The 19,813-nt window shown below is 41.7% G+C and overlaps 1 protein-coding gene across 1 annotated transcript in view; it reads right to left on the reverse strand.

Annotated features, from left to right (window-relative positions):
- CFAP43 (cilia and flagella associated protein 43) overlaps nt 1-19,813 on the reverse strand; it is a 48,835-nt gene that overhangs the window by 7,976 nt on the left and 21,046 nt on the right. The window contains exons 16-28 of the mRNA XM_081191996.1: nt 19,531-19,683; nt 17,224-17,354; nt 16,391-16,562; nt 12,249-12,347; nt 10,924-11,001; nt 8,337-8,462; nt 7,776-7,880; nt 6,266-6,382; nt 4,672-4,878; nt 3,319-3,525; nt 2,716-2,805; nt 2,534-2,614; nt 1,310-1,435 (exon numbers count right to left, since the gene is read on the reverse strand). Of these exons, the coding sequence (XP_081048122.1) occupies nt 1,310-1,435; nt 2,534-2,614; nt 2,716-2,805; nt 3,319-3,525; nt 4,672-4,878; nt 6,266-6,382; nt 7,776-7,880; nt 8,337-8,462; nt 10,924-11,001; nt 12,249-12,347; nt 16,391-16,562; nt 17,224-17,354; nt 19,531-19,683 (1,692 nt within the window). The remainder of the gene's footprint in view (nt 1-1,309; nt 1,436-2,533; nt 2,615-2,715; nt 2,806-3,318; nt 3,526-4,671; nt 4,879-6,265; nt 6,383-7,775; nt 7,881-8,336; nt 8,463-10,923; nt 11,002-12,248; nt 12,348-16,390; nt 16,563-17,223; nt 17,355-19,530; nt 19,684-19,813) is intronic.

Consider the following 19,813-nt stretch of genomic DNA (forward strand, 5'->3'; position numbering starts at 1 on the left):
AGGTTACCAATAACCCAAAAATATCCCATGCTGTATATTTTGTTTGCAATTTTCTTTAGTTCTAGGCCTATTTCACAACATTAATTGTTCCTTTGAAACATTTAAGTCAAGTAATACGAGGTTTCTTGGTCATCCAAGAAACCTCGTATTACTGACTGAGAACTTCAGTACATTAAGACTTGTTCACTTCCAGCGAATTAATTTTAATGTGAATAGTCCAGTTGTGAAAACAGGCCATGAATAGCAACTTGATTTTCTCAATCTAAAAATGCAGGGCAAAGATTGTTATTTTTCTTGCTCATCTAATACTATTGTGCTTATAGCTACCGTATTTTTCGCCCTATAGGACACACTTTTCCCCCTCCAAAAATGAAGGGGAAATCTGTGTGCATCCTATGGGGCGAATGCAGGCTTTCGCTGAAGCTTGGAGAGCGAGAGGGGTTGGTACGCACCGACCCCTCTCGCTCTCCAGGCTTCAGCGATCTATCAGCAAGCCTGGGGAGCCCGCGGGAGTTCCCGTAGGGCTCCCTAGGCTGCGGATAGCAGCCTGCTGCTGGCACGCAGGGCGCCCTGAAGCAGAGCGCCTCGCCGCCGGGCAGATATCCGCAGCCTAGGGAGCCCCGCAGGAGTTCTCGCAGGGCTCCCTAGGCTGCGGATAGCAGCCTGCTGCCGGCACGCGGGGCGCCCTGAAGCAGAGCGCCTCGCCACCAGGCAGATATCCGCAGCCTAGGGAGCCCCGCGGGAGTTCCCTGAAGCAGAGCGCCCCACGCTTCGGGCAGACATCGGGCAGCCCCACAAGCTCGGGGGACAGAGGGGAGCCGCAGCGCTGCCATCCCGCTGTTCCTCGACCTGGTTTGGAGGCTGGCGCTGGGGAGAAGCGCGCTTCTCCCCAGTGCCAGCCCCACAAACTCGGGGGACAGCGGGGAGGCGCAGCGCTGCCATCCCGCTGTTCCCCGACCTGGTTTGGATTCCCCGACCTGGTTTTTGGGGGGAAATAAAGGGAAAAAATTTCCTTTATTCCCCCCCAAAAAAAAACAAAAACTAGGTGCATCCTATGGGACGGAAAATACGGTAATTGTTCATTCTGTTCAATTACAATTTGAGTAAAAAAACACTGATAAGATAGTTTTTAACAATATGACAATACCCAATTCTTGGAAAGCTAGTTATGGTTTACATTTTCATTTTGCCTCATCATAGAAACTTTCAAGCTAATCATACTAGATTTGGATTTACTTAAAGCAGGTAGAAATACTTTTTAAAGGCTGAGAACCTTGATAATCCTCCTTCTCATCTTATTTCTGTTTACCTTTCTGTGTTTCTCTCTCTCTTCATTCAGTTCCTTAACTTTCTTCTCATATTCTTTATATATTTTTCTCTCATCTTCATTCCACAGTGCTTCTTGTTTTACTGTAAAAGCAGGTGCTGGAATCTCCTGAATATATAAAAGTGGGAGAGAGATTCAAAAACAGCACTGGATATTTACTAACATTATAACGCTTAAAGGATGTATACCTTGAATTTCAGAATGTTACTTTCTGGTGACACTCAATATCATGATGGAAATAATCAATGAACTGTTGCTGTGTAGGCCTGAGGTTTGCACAGTTCCTCTCCACTATACCACACCCTCAAGGAGACTGAAACCTGCTTCTTTTAATTTTAAACTAACAACACTCTCCCACGGGTGTGAACTCGGGGATCTGTGGTTAGTTTATACTAGAATTTGAGGGGGGAAACCAAGGTTTTGAAACCTCACTTGGATCCTGGTTCGTTCTCACCATAGTTTAAATGAACCACAGTTTCCCAGGTTCAGGTGTCACAGGGAATTTTGGTTGGTTTGTGATCAAAAGTGTAAGCATTTTGCCTCTTCAAAGTCATTTTCACTGTTATCAAGCCTACCCATGCCCTAGTTCACATGTTACACCAACATATCTGTTTTCCTGTATAAGTATGGGAATGTAAAATTGGGGTCCTTGATCTATTGTTAGTTGCATGCCATGGAGGTTATTGTTCTGCCCTTAGGTACACTTTGATTACTTGGGGGAAAGACAACTGGGGATGCCTTGTGCATCCAGTTATAGGAAAAACTTGCCTTATTGCTGCTACCTGAAGTGAAAGGGGCTTTTTCCCCACACAGAGTCTGAGTCTGGACACAAGTGACATTTCATTACAAAAGACATGGGTGGAGAGTTCTTGGGGCATATTGAGTGGAGTTAATCCACTATCATGCCACGGGGGGAAGCCCAGCCATAGAGTCGTCACTACCTCTCCAATCTATTTTTATTGTTTACTTTCTTACAATTACATCCCACCTTTTTCAATCTAGAACCCAAGGCAGCATGATATACGTTTAGTTCCATGGTGGCCACCTATCTAAGTACTGCTTAGTTTTGGGGCTATTTTTAATGCTGAATGATATTAGTTTCCTAGAACAAGTGTTTAAGGTCTCTCTTTATGAGATTAATGCTATATTTATTTGTTGTCATGTGAAGTCTTACTTTAGCTATGAGTCGATAAAAACAGGACTCACCATCTTTAAAATATCTTCCTTTTTTATTTCAAGGACTCCATTCATCATGTCCATAAGGCCACGCTCTCTTGCATTGTCCTCCTGAAAGCGAGAACAAAGTAAGACGTAACAATGTAGAAGTGGAGCATGAGATGAGAGAAGTGAAAAGTGTAGAAAATAAAGCCCTGTTGTCACCAAACTACCTGAGCAGCAAGACGTCGTTTATAGTGAACTCTAGACATAATTTTTTCTTTTGCTTTTTGCAATGGGGTAAAGTACTTTTCCACTTTGATCTGTGAAGACAAAACGTTCAGATTCAGCTTTTTCAGCAAATAGGCTGTCTGAGAATTCACCGTCCCCGCCCTACCTGCTAAATACCAGTCATTTTCTTAGCATCCCTGCTTGACAACAATACTGGACTCTCTTATGGCCTTGTAGAGTCTATACCCTAAAATACCCACATTCTACAGTAAGGGGTACATCTTCAAGGTCACAATGTTGGAGCAGAACCTCAAGCCCTGTTGGGATTGATTACACACTGAGTAGCCAATTGGGCAGCCCCACCCATCTGTCCTAGCAGCCTGCTGGGGAAGCTCAGGATCCAGCCTGCATCTGGACCCTGTTCCCCACCCCTGCACTCAAGCAAGTAACCCCATCTGCCTGCCCAGGAATACCAGGGCCAAAGTATATGCCATGACAAATGTCACCAGATGTGTTCAATCCTCTTTGAAGGGATGCAGCTCCTCTGGTTACTCGTGCACTTTTAGTGTTCAAGGCAAGAAAGATCTGAATTTTATATACTCGACCTCTGAGTCCAGAATGATCAGTGCTTGATCTGGCTTCTCTTTCTCGGAAAGAACTGGCACCCAAATTTCTTCTTGGAGCTCCAGCTGCATCAGGATCTCTGCGATTCTAACGTTTCTTTCTTGAACACGTGCAATTTCTAGGTCTTTCATTCGGATGACTGCATCAAACTCCTTATTGAAATGACTCTTCACATTGTAAATGATGTTCTGAAATAACAGGTAAGAAGATGGCAGCAATACTGCAAAAGCTATGTGGTAAAATTCTAAACCGCATAATGAAACCCGTAGACTAGTCCCCACAATGACAGCTACTTCCGGGAGCAGCTACTTCTGGGTTAGCGGAGCTCAGAACCTGAAGCATTCGTAACCAGAAGTGTTTGTAACCAGAGGTACCACTGTAATACACACTCAAAAGCATCGTTTCAGTTTCCTCATTCTGCTTAAAGAAGAGCTTTGTGAAGCTCAAAATCTTGCATAACTCCAACAGAAGTTGTTTCAACAAAGAATGTCAGCTTTGTTTTATACTCTGGAACAAATGTGGTAATAAAATTATTTCCAAACAGCATGCCCACTCAACCGCTTCAGTCTATGGAACTAGCAGTTACAGGTGCCACATAATATTTGTTGTACACTTGTAAGAAATCAATTTTTTAGTGAGGCAGCCCCTACACTTTGGAACTCCCTGCCTGTAAATATCAGGCAGGAGCCTTCACTCTACTCAGCCATGAAGCTCACTGGGTGACCTTGGGCCAGTCACTGCCTCTCAGCCTATCCTACTGCAAAGGGTTGATGTGGGGATTAATTATGGGGAGGAGGACAACCATGTATGCACCTTGAGCTCCCTGGAGAAAAGATGGGTTATTAGATAGATAGATAGAGCACATTCAAATGCCACATAAATTTAAGCTGACAAGGGATTTCATATTTACTGACTTTCAAAGGATACTATACTATCCTTTGAATAGAATCCTAGAACTACATAGCTAGAAGACAATCTTCTTCAGTCCTTGTATCAAAGATGGACTCTCCTTAATCAATATTATTAACTGACTGATCAATATTATTAACTGATCATTTGGATTCTAGCATGTTCCGAGCAATTAACAGGTTCCAAGCAAAATTTGTGATAATGGGGCAGCCACATTTGTTGCTTATGTGGCCTGCATTCTGTCATTCCCTTTTATAAAAAAGAGAGTATAAAAAGCAAGTAAATGAAGGATCAAAATTCCAAAGAAATAAGATAGTATGAACAGTTTTGCAGCAAAAACCCCTATCCCATCAGAGGACACTGAAGAGCAGTTTTGACTAGATATAGTTAATGAAATAATAAGCAAACACCTATGAAAAAGTTACCCGTAGCAATAGAATTTGATTAATCTTCTCCTCTCGAGTGTGCACTTCTAGCTGGTGGTATAAAGTTGATGTATTTCCACCATAAAGTGAACTCAGGCTCCCCACCAGAGCATCTACTTTTTCTTCTTCCTGCTTCTCTCCTTCCTCTGTCTTTTCCCCTTCAATGACTGAAGGTTGAGATTCAAATTCAACGATTTGCCTTCGAAGCTAGATATGTATAAAACAACACAGCAGCTTAGAACAATTGAACACATGGTGCCAAAATCATATGGATCCTACAAAACACATATCCGAGAATTTGGCATGAAACAATTCCAGTTTTTCAGATTAAAATATACATATATGCAAGGTGAGTGCCCGAAAACAAAATGAACAGGGCATCGCCTGAAGGCACATGGCAAGCAAACATTTTGAAGCAAAGCATATCTGGGTCTGGTCAGTGCTTGGAAGGGGGGTTCCCTGGAGCCTCTCTTGAGTCTCATGGAAAAAGAAAAGATGCCAATCATAGAATAAAGAAACAATGTTTGTGGAAATTTGATTAGTTTACATAGCTCACTTCATATTTGACAAGCTTACTTCATTAGATGCATGCCTCAGATTACAGGTGTTTGCTACTAGCCTCAGTTGTCTAATTTTGAGTTCTTCGTGTTTGGAGATGGGAAAAGCAGAAATACAGGAAGGGCATAATGAAGAGGAATTCTGGAGATGAACAGTGAATCCTTAATAATAGTATATGTTACGCCTTTGGCCTCAAACAGAAATGACATTTCTCATTCAACAACTCTTTGCACAAATTTTCAGAAAGTAAATGGGAGCTGCAGGGGGCCCTGATCTGAATTAGGGCTATAGGATGGGGGAGATTTATTTTAACCTTTTGGCCCCAGTTCCACAGTTCTGACCTGCATACCCTCAGCCCCAACTGATATTTAATTTGGAGGAAAGCTCTCATGCACAAAGGAGCTGCCAGGGGAGCGGTGGAGGGAGGGAGGGATTCTGATCAGGACTATGGTCCTACTCTCTTCCATCCCACTGTTTTGATCCAAAGTGGCCCCCACCACAGATGCTACTCGTGCAATTAATGAGTAATATGAAATCTGTTTTGGCCCTAAAAGTTTAATGGAAACCTCTCAGACGAAAAAGGCAGGAATTCAAGGAGCTAAACTCTGACAAAAGTAGTTTATTTAATAGTCAGGGCAGCAGTAATCTCAGGGCAACTACCAGGAAGAACTGGTAAGCACATCAGCTCATGGGAATACTGACTTCTGTGCTCCATGTTATATGTTTCCAAGGAGATCAAGTATTTTAACATGAATTGCTATGTTTCATATGTACTGTTCATAGGAGTTTTCTGTCTGTATTGCTCAGACACATAGTAGATGCAATTGTTTTAAATTCATGGTTAAGGATATAGAGCTAATGAGGGAGTATTTCTAAGAGCAAAATTCTAAATTATGAGTTGTAAGGTTTATAATGAACAATATCACTTCATTCAGCATGGGAAACCTCTAAGAGGATGGCCTTGAACATTAGGGTTATTATATAATCTGAACATGTGGATGGGGATTTATTTTTGGTGGCGGTAAAGAGATTCTACCTTTAGATCTATTGATTCAATCTTCTTTAAATAACAAACTCTCTCCAACATGTACTGTTCTTCTGGACTCTGTTCTTTCATTGGGTAATTCTGAACTTCGCAGGATGAGTGGAAGGCCTTTTGGGTGGAGAAGGGGGAAATAAAGATTCTGTGGGTGAGGTTCTTTCATGCTACTTCAAGAAAATTTTTAACACTGACATGTGCAAGCTCTGTCCATTCATTTGAAAATTTACACCAGCAATCCAAATGCCAGCTCCTGCCAATTGTAACAAAATTAAGATTTCAAAGTCATAACCTGCTAATATGGAGAAGCCTTACAAAGGAAGATGGGAAGTTATCATATTGAGTCAGACCATTGGTCCCCCTATCAGTGTTGTCTACTCTGGCAGCATCTCTCCAGGTTTGTCAGGATACTTCCCTAGACCCACCTAGCGATAGTAGGGATTGAACCTGGGATTTTCTCATTCAACAACTATAGGCTGTTGGGACTGGGAGACTTCCCACAATTTGACCAGACAAACTAAGAGATTGCATAATTCATTTTTCACCAAGGCCCTGGAGCTTTTCTAGGCTGCCCTGTTCTCTAGATCCTTAAAAAAAAATCTCCCCTTTGATCAGTTCTGTCTGAGATATGATTAGTATCTCTGGCCTGAAAAAACCCCACGTATGAATTTTTAAGTCAATATGATACAATGCAACTAATATTTTGGCTGTGTTTGCACAGCCTGCTAGACTACAATTTAGTGCAATGTGAATGAGCAGGAACAAGCCAAAGCAAGCCCCCTCTTCATGTATGGAGAGGAGGAGTTTGGCAGCTTTTGCTTCTGAGTTATCATAGCTTGTCATGTCATTTGGACTCAGAACTGAGTCTAGTTCTCTCCTAATTAGCATAGTTTTCAAATTTGTTATTATTCATTCATTTATTTTTTAACTCCTACTATGTTTATTCTGATTTCTCTTTTTAATATAAATTTTACTTATCATTTCCCATTTTACATCAAATTCCAATACCCCATTTCGATCTCCCTCGCCCCCTTTCTGCAGTTGCTTAAATTCATGTCTTAACTGCATCTCCTAATTTACACCTAATTATTAATTATCCCATACATTCAAAATTGGTTTTATCTCACTGCACGTCTTTACATTAATCCTGCTAATGATTGTATCTGTTCACAATAATTTTTAAAATATTCAATAAACGATTTCCAGTCTAAATTAAAGACTCTGTTATCTTGATTTCTTATTCTTCGGGTGAGTTTCGCCATTTCTGCATATTCCAATAGTTTTTGCTGCCATTCTTTTACTATTAATATTTTATTGAGTTTTGTCCACGAGATCTTCTGGCTCATGGGACAGTATCCTGCATGTACACTTATGTGGGAGTAAGCATCATTGAAAGCAAAGGGCCTTAATTCAAGTAGCCATGTATAGAATTGCTGTGTTAATTACTTTACTTCAGTACTTTAATTACAACAGGACCAAACTGAAAGAAAAAGTCAATAGATGTTACCTTAACTGAACGCCCTTTAACCAACATGGTATCCCAACACTCTTGTTTGATGATCTCACGTAAATAGCAGTTGGCCAGATTTTCCATCTCTATATCCTTCTTTACCTTTTTTTATAATAGAAAAAACAAATGAGAAGGATACAAATTCCACTAGGTTACATGAAAATCATATATATATTAGAATGTGCTAAGCAAACTTACAGGAGGACTAAGTAGGAAAGGGCTGGTTTGAAGCACCCTGACCCCTGCCTGGCCTGTTTGCCTGTGTCAATCTGTTTGTCCTGTTAAGATAACTGCCTGCAGATAAGAATGTGTGCTGATTTTTGTGGGTTTTGTCTGATTGGTGGTGGAGTGGATACATCTGGCCACCTGCCAAGTTTGGTTCTCCCAGGGTAGGGGGATAAGGATCTGGCCCATCAACCAGAAAAGGTTCCCCACCCCTGCCTTTGGTAACTTTAAAAGCTTCGGCCAGCATTTGGTGTTCCTGTGTTCTAGTTCTTAACTCTGCCCCCAATGTTTCTTTCTCTTCTGCAGCAATCTTTCCCCACAAGTTCACCTTACCCTTGCCACTTCTGCTTCACTATGCACTTGCTGTCTGTCTTGTTCTTCTACGTCCAGATTGAATTCGTATTGCTCCAGCATCTCATTTTTTGGTACCATTGCATTTTCAAACATCATATCCTGAATCTGTTTTTTTAAATGATAAAGTATTAGTGAGGGAGGCTCAAAATGTGTTTGTAAAAAGTGAAGGTGCAACGTGCTTGTCCAAACATACAGCGGACATGGATGAGAAAGCCAAACAGCCTTTGAGTGGATCCACTTTGGGAAGTATTTGAGAAGTCTGCGTCTCCATGTTTTAATATCAGCAAATATATATCTACTTATGAAACTGTAGGAGGTACATAGTGCATTTAAAGTTTGGAATGATTCAGACACTGCTCCTTCTCCATGCAGGTGTTGGAAAAGCAACCCCAAGAGCTATCAGACAAATTCTGCAGCTAGAACCCATAAAACACACACTTGATCAGCATTGTTAAGTGCTGCCAGTCCTGCTGTGTAGACTTACACTGGTGCAAATACAGTGGTACTCCGATTTTGAACACCTTGGTTTTCGAATATTTCGGGTTTTGAACGCCGAAAACCTGGAAGTAAATGCTTCAGTTTTGAATGTGCCTTGGAAGTCGAACATGCCACACAGCTTCCATATTGACTTTTCCATATTGAGTTTTCTGTATTGAGGCTTCCATATTGAGTTTTCAGTTTTTGGACGTTGCGTAACTGAAACGGTCTTCTGGAACAGATTATGTTCGAAAACCAAGGTACCACTGTACACTGTTAATGGGATAACTGAAAAGTTCATCCTCTTTGCCTAATTGTTCTGGAATATCTCAATAAGGAAATGCGCTGATCGTATTTTTGTTTCTTTGGGATCTATGTGACTGTCAGGATCTGGCAGGATGCCGGCTCAGATAATCAGCACGCAATAGTTGTATTTACAAGAAGATTTATTGTATACAGCCATTAACCTCAGAGCCGCTCACACTAGCGACCGTCCATCAAGATGAAGCTGAGGCATCTGAGCTCAAATTGCGCCTTCAACAGGAAACACGAAAGCGCCCCCCTCTTCTTCTTCGATTGATGCCTTTCCTTGACTATTGTTCTTCTGTGAGCCCTGGGACTCTCAGGGTTATCTCTCACTTTTTCCTCTGACAAAGAGTTTCCCCTCCCCTGTTAGGTGACTAACGGCTGCTCCTCAGACAACTGGCCTCTGTCCAGCCTGCTCTCACTGTACTGATAAAGTAGCCTCTCCTCCTTCTGAGAAGGGGGGCTGTAATCCACTGCCTTCGGTTGGCTGAGAAAGAGGCAAGTCTCTTTCTTCCTCTTCTGACTGACTATCCCCCCACTCAGACTGCTCATCTTGACTGTGGAAAGTCATGTCCATGACAGTGACTTACAGCCTCTGTAAGTTCTCCAGGGTTTATTGCATTGCATTGACTCCAATATGTGGCATTTGGCTCTGCTCTTACTTGCAGCTTGGACACTCACCCATATGCCTCCCGTGATCTTATTATTGGGCATTACACTCCCTTTTGAGAAGACAACATTCCCTTTTGAAGACAACCACTGCCGTCTCTAACGTCTAAGGGCAAAATGGCTCCAGGATGTGGTGCTCCCTAATGGAGGCCATAACATGTGAGAATTGCTTATCTCCTGGAATGGTTCTGTCAAACGAAGATTCTCCACAATGGTCCTAGTTATGTTCACTAGTATAAATAATCAGGCCAGCATGCAAACAGGCCTGAACACAACAGCCCTCTCTGACTTGTGCTTCCCAGCAGCTGGTATTCAGAGGCACATCACCACCAAAAGTGAAGGATATTGTTGCTCTCATCACACTTTCCTGCTATAAAACACCCTGGAGAACTGCAGTCATTAAAATAAGTGACAGAAACCATTGTAATAATAAAATATATCAAATAATAAAAAGTAGAGCAGCAAAACACAGCTTACTGGCATAAAGAAACTCCACATGAGCATGCCAGTCTATGTGGTAATCAACACTTGCACATAGCAGCAACCAAATGGAAACATTTACAGTGGCATCCAGTTACCTACTGTAGTAAAATCAGCCTTAAAGAGAACACATCAAAACTGTTATCTAATCTCATGAAGGCAGAAGGAAACCCAAGTGCAAGACAGTTGGAATAAGCATCTGACTCCAGCCAAAAGTGTCCTCTCCACTTTTGGAGAGTGGCAACCTCAGCCTAAGTTATTGCTCAGCCTACATTATTGCTGCAGGATGTGCAAGGCTCGCTTTTTGTATGTTGTGATAAAATGCAGAATAAAGATGCAGGCTTTGAAATTCCTCCCTAAGTGGCACATTAGATGCGGGTCTGCTCTTAAATGCCCTTTATATGCAGCGGCAACTGAGTTTTGACTCTGTGAAAATGACCCATTTGATCTTTTCTGCCCATATTAGCTCCCAGTCATTAGGGGATAATGGTTCCTATTCAGGTTAAGGGTCTCCAGAGAATGGATTTAAAGCTATGTTTAAAAGCCACTATGAAATGGGCAGTGTTATCTATGGCTATGGAAAAGCTAAAGGGCAATGCCCTGAAAATGCTTCTGAAAATCTGTCAACACACACCTTTTTGCGTAGCTGTCTAATTCTGATTTTTACTTCTCTTCTCTTTCCATGAAACTTTCTGGATTCCACATTCATAGCCTAGGATGTAATAGAGAGAAGGACAGAGAGAGAGAGAGAGAGGGAGAGAGAGAGAGGAAAAGATGTTTGTTTATTAATCATTCATTTGATTTCTAACCCATCTTTCTGAATCAGGCAGGGTGAGGCCGCCACTTAAGGCAGCGGAAACCCCCTGCAGGTGCCCTTCCACATCTGCCAGTGGAGAAGTGATGCTGACATTGGCTTGATTTCGGGTGAGATCTCTCAAAATTGGCACAGCAGGTATAGTGGTGCTGGCAGCAGTGCAGCACTTCCTGTTTTGCTTCAAGCACCCCTGTATTTTTTGATATAGAAAGATCCTCAAGTTGGCTTACATGAAATGTACAATACAAGAACACGAGGGCTGCCTCCCCCACCAAATGACATTGCTCCGGGGGTAGGACTGATAATTTTTTTGTAATGACCAAGAGCAGAGAAGAAGTAGCCAGGAACAGATGCTATGCCTTGAGGGAGCTGCTAAGTAACTAACAATGTGATTCTAGATATATGAAATAAAGTACAGGTAAGCTCTAATGGAGATTATAATGTGAAAATCTTACTGCCTGTAGTTTCAGTCAAAAAACTTGGCTAGAACAGAAATAAGGACAGGCGCCAGTGGTGAATGATTGGGTGACCAACCAGCAGGTTTGCTTGACAGTAAGTGTCCCAATCACTTGTAATCCTTTGCTATTAATGGTGCAGACTGCAAACTTCCTGAGAGAAGCAAATGAATTTTCTGATACATAGATCTGGTTCAGACACCACATTCCCATTCCAACAAAACCTGGTTTGTTGGACTGAGAATTTGTTATGAATTTGAGCACCCTCTCCTGCCTTTCCATAATCCTCTCATTTGGGAGCAGACTACATGATTTCCTATGGTATCCAAACTGGGAAACTGTGGCTCAGTTTTGCAGGTTTGGATGTCAAAGCAAACAAATCAGGCAGTTAGGCATACAAAAGGAAAAGTGACTGGGGAGGAGTGGGCTCTCAAGTTTGTTGCTTCTTCCCGGTTCAGCAAACCATGTTATTTCAACCAGAGTGGTAATGTCTAAACTGGTCTAAAGAGGAATCAAACAGAAATGAAAAGAGGGGCATTGGTACATACATAGCCTAAGCTGCTCGGTTTTCACTCCCAAGTGATTTCTACCAGTTTTTTGATACTGGGGCAGCTTTAAAAACAGAGCAGCACGACACCAAAACACATTTCAGTTGCCACCGAGACTTTATTGCAGCACTGGACAAATTACCATGTCTGCTTTCTGGTCCAACCATGTAGTCTCTTCAGGTTTTGCTTGAGTCAGAAGAAAGTATTCATCTTGTTCTGTTGTATCAATAAATGATGCCTTCTGCAATGTTATATTAAAAAAGAAATAAAGACAGGACCTATTATTGATTTATCTTCAGAATTTTCAGCCACCAAAATGTGTTAGTACTGTATTTTTTATTTCCATTTTGTATACTGAATTTTCATTTTAAGATATTTAACATTTGCTCTCTTAATTTTTCTTATAGGATGGGAGAGTGCAAATTTAAATAAATCTGAATAAATGAAATAATTATTATAAGGCTTGCTTTGCATAGACTCCCAACAAGATTTGTCAATGCTGGTGGCAGACTACCATGGTTGTTACAATTACCGTATAAAAATGATTGTTTATAGAAACTAATCAGAAAACTAAGTTCACTATTATGCTGGTCTGGGGCCTGCCTAGCCCTACAAACCTTTGCCACTCATCACATTTCCTTGCTTCTAAAGGGATTAGAACTATATTAAGCGTTATATTTACTAAAACATCATCACAACAGTAGACGCATAATGCCATGGAGGACAATACAAAGTGGGACTGAATGATGATCCATGGCCTCTATCAGTTTTATCTTACCATTCTTTCAAAGAGCTCAGAATGGCTTATTATTGGGTTACTGCAATGAGTCAATATCCTTTGGGTGGCCATGTTGGCCAGTCACAAACTTCTCATAATTAGGGCATGCCCCTGCCTCATGGGGTGGGGTTTTATCCTTGATACCATGCTGCACAAAATGAGGTCAGGAACAAATGAACTCTCAGCCAATTCCCTGCAGTTCAGAGCTTCTGAGGGTTGGGGGAAGCATTCAGGGCTCTCTTTCCTCTAGCACATTAGACATTATAATTGCATGGAAGGCTCAGACACGAGCCTCTCCATTGTCCAGAACCAGAGTATGAAGGTAGCCATTTGTTTTGCTTTCTGCTTGTATGCGGGAAATGAAGATCTAAAACATACTGCAGAACCTGCTCATGTTTTGGGCTCCCTCCTCTGTAGCTCCAGTATTGGGAGGAAGCTTCAGGCTTAGCTCTGTCAACAGAACATGGTTGTCACCATAGCAAGGGGGATGAGCAAGAATGTCAAGCCCTGGCTATCTCATTTTGTCTTCCCCAACAACTTGACAATACAGGTCTGGGTCATCCAGTGAGCTGCCAGTCTTCACTAGTTTTCATCATTCTAATAAGCTGAACAGGAAGATGGTCCTAAAATCTAGTGAAAGAGAATACAAACATACCCAGTTCCCTATGCCCTTTCTGCATGCCTATGTATATGTGTGTGTGTGTGTGTGTATATATATATATGCTTTCGTAGATTTTCACGGGTACAGGAATGCAGGTTTTGGTGTCTTCGGGTGTCTTCCCGTGTAAGAGTTGGGGTGTCTAGGCGACGTTTCGACGAGGTCTCACTCGTCATCTTCAGGCTGGTGCTTTCGGCTTCTTGTTACTAGAACAGAGCAGGATCTCAGTGTTTGAGTTCCTATAAATACTGTTGAGGGGGTGTGGTGTATAGCCTCCAACGTTCTGGGCAGAGAGGGAGTTCCTAGGTTAGTGTGCCTTTTCTTCTTTTGTTCCTTAATTACTTGAGGGATATCTTGAGTGATTTCTTGAGTGATATTCTGAGTACCACTTAGGAGGGTCATTAGGTGTGGATTAGTTGCTAAAGCTTTCGTGTCTTGACCTCTTGAGCTTGTGAAGAGTTTTTCTGAGAAGATGGCTGTACTGCACTTAGTTGTGCTCTGGCTTGGCTTCGTGTATAGGGGCGAGCTGTGGTTTTGTGCCCTGTGCCAGCCAGATCTGTGTAGGGATTGCAGGGGGGTGCAGCATCCGGAGGTGCCACTATGGTTTGGCTACTGGATGGTGTCTGTACTTTATCTGTGGAGAGGGTCTGGGTTTGGGTCTGGTGTGGTTGATTGGAGGTGGCGTTCTGTGTGTCTCTGGTTCTGGTGTCGGTTTTTGTGGGGAGGGCTAATTTCCAGATGTCTGGCAGGCGGGACGTGTCGTCACGCTTGTTCATGTTGTGAGGGTGTTTCTCTGTCTCGATGGCTTCCATGATTATTCTCTTGTGGTGATGTTCCATGTTAAAGAGCAATTTGGAATCTGCAAAATTAATTTCGTGTCCTGTTTCTTTCATGTGTTGGTAAAGAGAGGAAGTTTTTTCTTCTTTTTTGACGGCATTCTTGTGTTCTGCGATACGTGCATTTATTCGTCTGTTTGTTTGTCCAATGTACGTGGCTGGGCAGACTTTGCAGGGTATTTCATATCTTTGGCTCAGATATGTTGACGACACCTTTGTAATTTGGCCACACGGGAAGGAAAAACTAGATAGCTTCCTCACACATCTCAACAGCCTACACCCCAAAATACAATTCACTATGGAAATAGAAGCCAACAACCAACTTCCCTTCCTTGACGTCCTAATCTACAAAAAACCTGATGGCTCCCTAGGACACACTATCTACCGGAAAGAAAAAAAAACACACACACCAACCGCTACTTACATGCACAATCACACCACCACCCTGCACAAATAAACTCCGTAGCCAAGACTCTCATCTCCAGAACCAAACGCCTGGCTGACAAAGACCACTTGACAACTGAGTTACAGAATCTCTCAAATGTGTTAATCGCCAACGGATACCAACAAAACAGGGTTACGAAGCTAATCCAAAAAGAAACACCCCCCAAAAACCAAGACACAGAAGAAAACAATGGCATGGCCCTCCTTCCTTATATCAAGGGCACTACAGATAAAATTAGCAAAATCCTCCATAAACACAATATCAAAACAGCCTTTTGCACCAACCAAAAAATAGCCAATATCCTCAGAAACCCAAAAGATAAAATCCAGTTAGAAAACCAAGGGGTCTATGAAATACCCTGCAAAGTCTGCCCAGCCACGTACATTGGACAAACAAACAGACGAATAAATGCACGTATCGCAGAACACAAGAATGCCGTCAAAAAAGAAGAAAAAACTTCCTCTCTTTACCAACACATGAAAGAAACAGGACACGAAATTAATTTTGCAGATTCCAAATTGCTCTTTAACATGGAACATCACCACAAGAGAATAATCATGGAAGCCATCGAGATAGAGAAACACCCTCACAACATGAACAAGCGTGACGACACGTCCCGCCTGCCAGACATCTGGAAATTAGCCCTCCCCACAAAAACCGACACCAGAACCAGAGACACACAGAACGCCACCTCCAATCAACCACACCAGACCCAAACCCAGACCCTCTCCACAGATAAAGTACAGACACCATCCAGTAGCCAAACCATAGTGGCACCTCCGGATGCTGCACCCCCCTGCAATCCCTACACAGATCTGGCTGGCACAGGGCACAAAACCACAGCTCGCCCCTATACACGAAGCCAAGCCAGAGCACAACTAAGTGCAGTACAGCCATCTTCTCAGAAAAACTCTTCACAAGCTCAAGAGGTCAAGACACGAAAGCTTTAGCAACTAATCCACACCTAATGACCCTCCTAAGTGGTACTCAGAATATCACTCAAGAAATCACTCAAGATATCCCTCAAGTAATTAAGGAACAAAAGAAGAAAAGGCACACTAACCTAGGAACTCCCTCTCTGCCCAGAACGTTGGAGGCTATACACCACACCCCCTCAACAGTATTTATAGGAACTTAAACACTGAGATCCTGCTCTGTTCTAGTAACAAGAAGCCGAAAGCACCAGCCTGAAGATGACGAGTGAGACCTCGTCGAAACGTCGCCTAGACACCCCAACTCTTACACGGGAAGACACCCGAAGACACCAAAACCTGCATTCCTGTACCCGTGAAAATCTACGAAAGCATATATATATATATATATATATATCTTCATCAATTCTGTATTTTATTCCTACTAAGCTTAGTTTATGGCAGCTTCACGCAAGACCTCCATCAATCACATCACTTTATCCAGAGCATTCATCTGTCATTTTCTCCATACATCCTCTAACAACAGATCGAGGATGCACTGTAACTCATCCACAACTTCCATACATGAACATCACGGATCTATATAGCACCTATGTTTCAAATACCACACTAGTATATTTAAAAAGTCTTAAAACCTGAGAAGAAATGCTATCCAATGAGAACTTAAATGTGGGACTTGATGCCACTGCCCATTCTGGCATGGTCTTTAGGTGTGCATTTCCTTGGAAAATATAGTTGCCGAGTACGTTGCTAAGAAGGTAAGCTCCGAAGTCAGTGGCGTCCTTTGATTTGCGCTCTCCCAGTTTCCTGCAAAAAAGAGAGAGAGAGAAATTAAACAACTAGGAAATTGGTAAGGTTGTACCACCATAATTAATGGACTGATCAAAAGGTTGTTATATCTAAATCTAATGCTTATTTGCTCAAAAATAAACGGTCAGGATAGAAGCCCATGTCAATTAAATTAGAGCCATTCCAGACATCTTTCTTACTGCAATTCATGATGGTTATATGCATTCCCACTTTCAATACTGTTTGCACCTGCAGTTTCCATTTCCATTCACTGCATGTTGCTCTACTTCCTCCCAAAATCCTGTAAATTTTTACACCACCAACTTCACAATTTTTATGCAGGTTTTCTTTTGCTATGGTGCTAGAGTCCCACCCTCCATCGCCACTCAGATAGCAATAATATAGTAACATTAGGAAGGACTGCAGAACACCTAATAAAGCAGAAAAATGTGGGGGAAATCCAGTATACTGTAAATGACACATTAGAAAACACACCTACCAAAAAAAGCAGGAGAGACCCTTAGCTGCTGACATAAAACTAGTTGTTTGGGGTCAAATAATAGAGATATAAGTATATAAAAGTATTTAAATTGCTCTGTTGAATAGGAAACGATAGCCTAATGGAATTGCTGAAAGGCTGTTTTATGTCATATACAGGCATTCTTCAGCTTATACATACTTCCATTTCAGACAAACAAGTGCACCGTCCTGCATGCCATTTACAAGAATATGTTGGCCATCCAGTGAGAATGTCAAAGATCTGATTCCCTGTCCATGATACGAATGGCAGTATTCACGAGTCAGAACCTCCTTAAGCAGGAAGAGAGAGAAAATACCACTGTTACCTGATAGTCAAGGAATTCCTTCTAGAGAGAGGGACATTGAGATTCTGCAACCTGCTTTTATTCTCTTAACTATGGTGAAGAGATTGGGCTGGTAGAATCCGGGATACAGCTCTCTCTGAGCATCTCACATATCAATGAAAAGTAACTAGGAAAGAATCTAAATCAGATGTTTTTTATGCTATTTGGTTTAAATTTATTTATATACAGTACATCAATACAACAGAGACGGTACATAGACCCCCAATGATCCAATTAAGTTTGTGGAGAAGATATATTTTAGAAGATTAGGATAAAGTAATTTTTCGATGCCTTGGATACTGATGAAAGATGCAGCACATGAATTAATGGAGGGTATTATTTTCCCTTTTCTTCCCCTTCATCTTATCCATTCTAGTTTTCCTCCACCACTACACCCCAGTTATATCAGTATGTTTAATGTTGTTTGCATTTTGTTCTCATTTTAAAAAATTTTAAAGTTTATTTTTAAAACAAGAGAGATTGGAAACATTATGTCAGTACTTGACCAGTTTATTTAATTGTTGTAATCTGTACCCCATCAGACCAAAGAGAAATAAATGCATCTAAAACACATTCTGCAGCCATGTCCATTTTAATAGGTATGTGGTTCACTATATTCACGTTTAAATGAGAAAAGCTGAATATTAATTTAGAGACAAAGGCCATGATTTAGAGCGTCACATGCACATGAGTTTCTCACTGATGGATGTGGCAGATGAAGCTCTGAAAGTGCAGGAAACACTTCACTCTTTCCTACCTGGAAAGAAGTAAGATCCTAGCTCTGTATAGGCATTATTCTGTGTTTTAACACTGCGTAGGGGATTTTGCACACCAGCCCCATCTTCAATGTCTGTGCATGTTCTGGTGAGACCCATGCCATCCACAAACTTCTCATGTTTCACAAGAAGGTTTGAAGGAGGGCTCACAGAATGCTCAGCTGAATGTGCTTAAAAGCCTGCTTGCGACCAGGAACCCTGATAACTAGGATTCTGATTGTGGGGAAGCTTCTAAAAGCAGGTTTAGAAAACCTAAACTGACCTTTATGCTCAACATGGGATTAGGTAGGCATGGGGGGGGGGGGAGTGGGGAGCTAGAGTGTGCAACCCCCCCCCCCCCGCTTACACAGGTTTTTCAGAATAATACCAAAAAAGGCCTCTGGTTCCAGCAGATTGCAAGTTATGCATATTTACCATGACAATCTTAATTATGATTAACGGTTATATCTGCACCGTGTTTAATGCTAACTGGAATTTGAAGGTGTGCAAACCCTGGTTAAGAGGGAACCTGATTCTCATTAACTAGGTTGAAACTGATAAATACAGCCCCTTGTCATGGTTAAGGTTATCAGAAATGTTTTGGGGAATTCATGCATGACAAGGGAGGAGCTGGGACAAAAAGCACACCATCTCATGGTTAGCTCCTAGTTTCTTAAGCATGGTTCAATGTGGTTCAGGGTGGTTCTTCAGCAAAACCATGACAGAGTTCCATAGCTCAACAATGACTTATGGTTTCAGGATGAACTTGAAGAAGATCAGCTGAACTCAAAGGCCAGTCTGCACCCACTGATAAAGCTCTGACAACAGTCAACTTATTCTGTACAACGTGCCATTGGAGAAGCTGCTGAACTCGTGCATCCTCCTTTCTCCCATCTGCCATCTTCAGAACTCATATCTTAGGTTATGTCACCTGCCTCCAGTCCTTTGTGTTCTGGTCTGCCTGAACCAGAGCCAAAACACAAAGATTTGCATGCCATGGGTAAGACCCAATCCTGCATTAAGCTAAATTAAGTTGTACCCAAATAATAGGAATGTGAAGAAACAGTAACACTATGCACAAATTTTAATGTGAGCATGTTGTTCTGTTATAAAGACTGCTTCGTTTGTAAACAGATCACTGAATGAAAGGGGGGAAAGTGGTATTTTATTTTTAACTGAGACCAGTGAGATAAAATGCATATTCTTTTGTCAGCAGTCTGCTATTAGTAGAGTTACTGGAGAGGTTAAAATTGGAATAATACGTGCATGAAAGATTAAGCTGCATAGATTATTTTATTAGTTAGCTTAAGCACCTATGAAATACTTCTGACAAGCAAAGGTTAATGGGAGCCACACTATGACAAATACCAGATTTGAAGCATCATGGATAAATAAGAGGCCACTCTCTGAAGCTGAAGCTAACCACTTGCCATGTGCTGACAATTCCAGGAAACCCCGTCCAAACTGTTTGCTTGGTGTCGTCCTCTCTGCAAATATGATTGGCTGGTCTTTCCAGGTTATCTGTGAATTGAACAGGTAACATTACATAGCAGATGTGATTGTGGTAGTATTCAAGAATCCTCATGTAAAATAGCTAAGAAAACATAAGAAAATAAGAGGATGGACAATTTTTAAGACTTAAGACAGGGCT

Source organism: Podarcis bocagei, assembly GCF_964188305.1.
Source record: "Podarcis bocagei genome assembly, chromosome: 4".
Taxonomy (NCBI): Eukaryota; Metazoa; Chordata; class Lepidosauria; order Squamata; family Lacertidae; genus Podarcis; species Podarcis bocagei.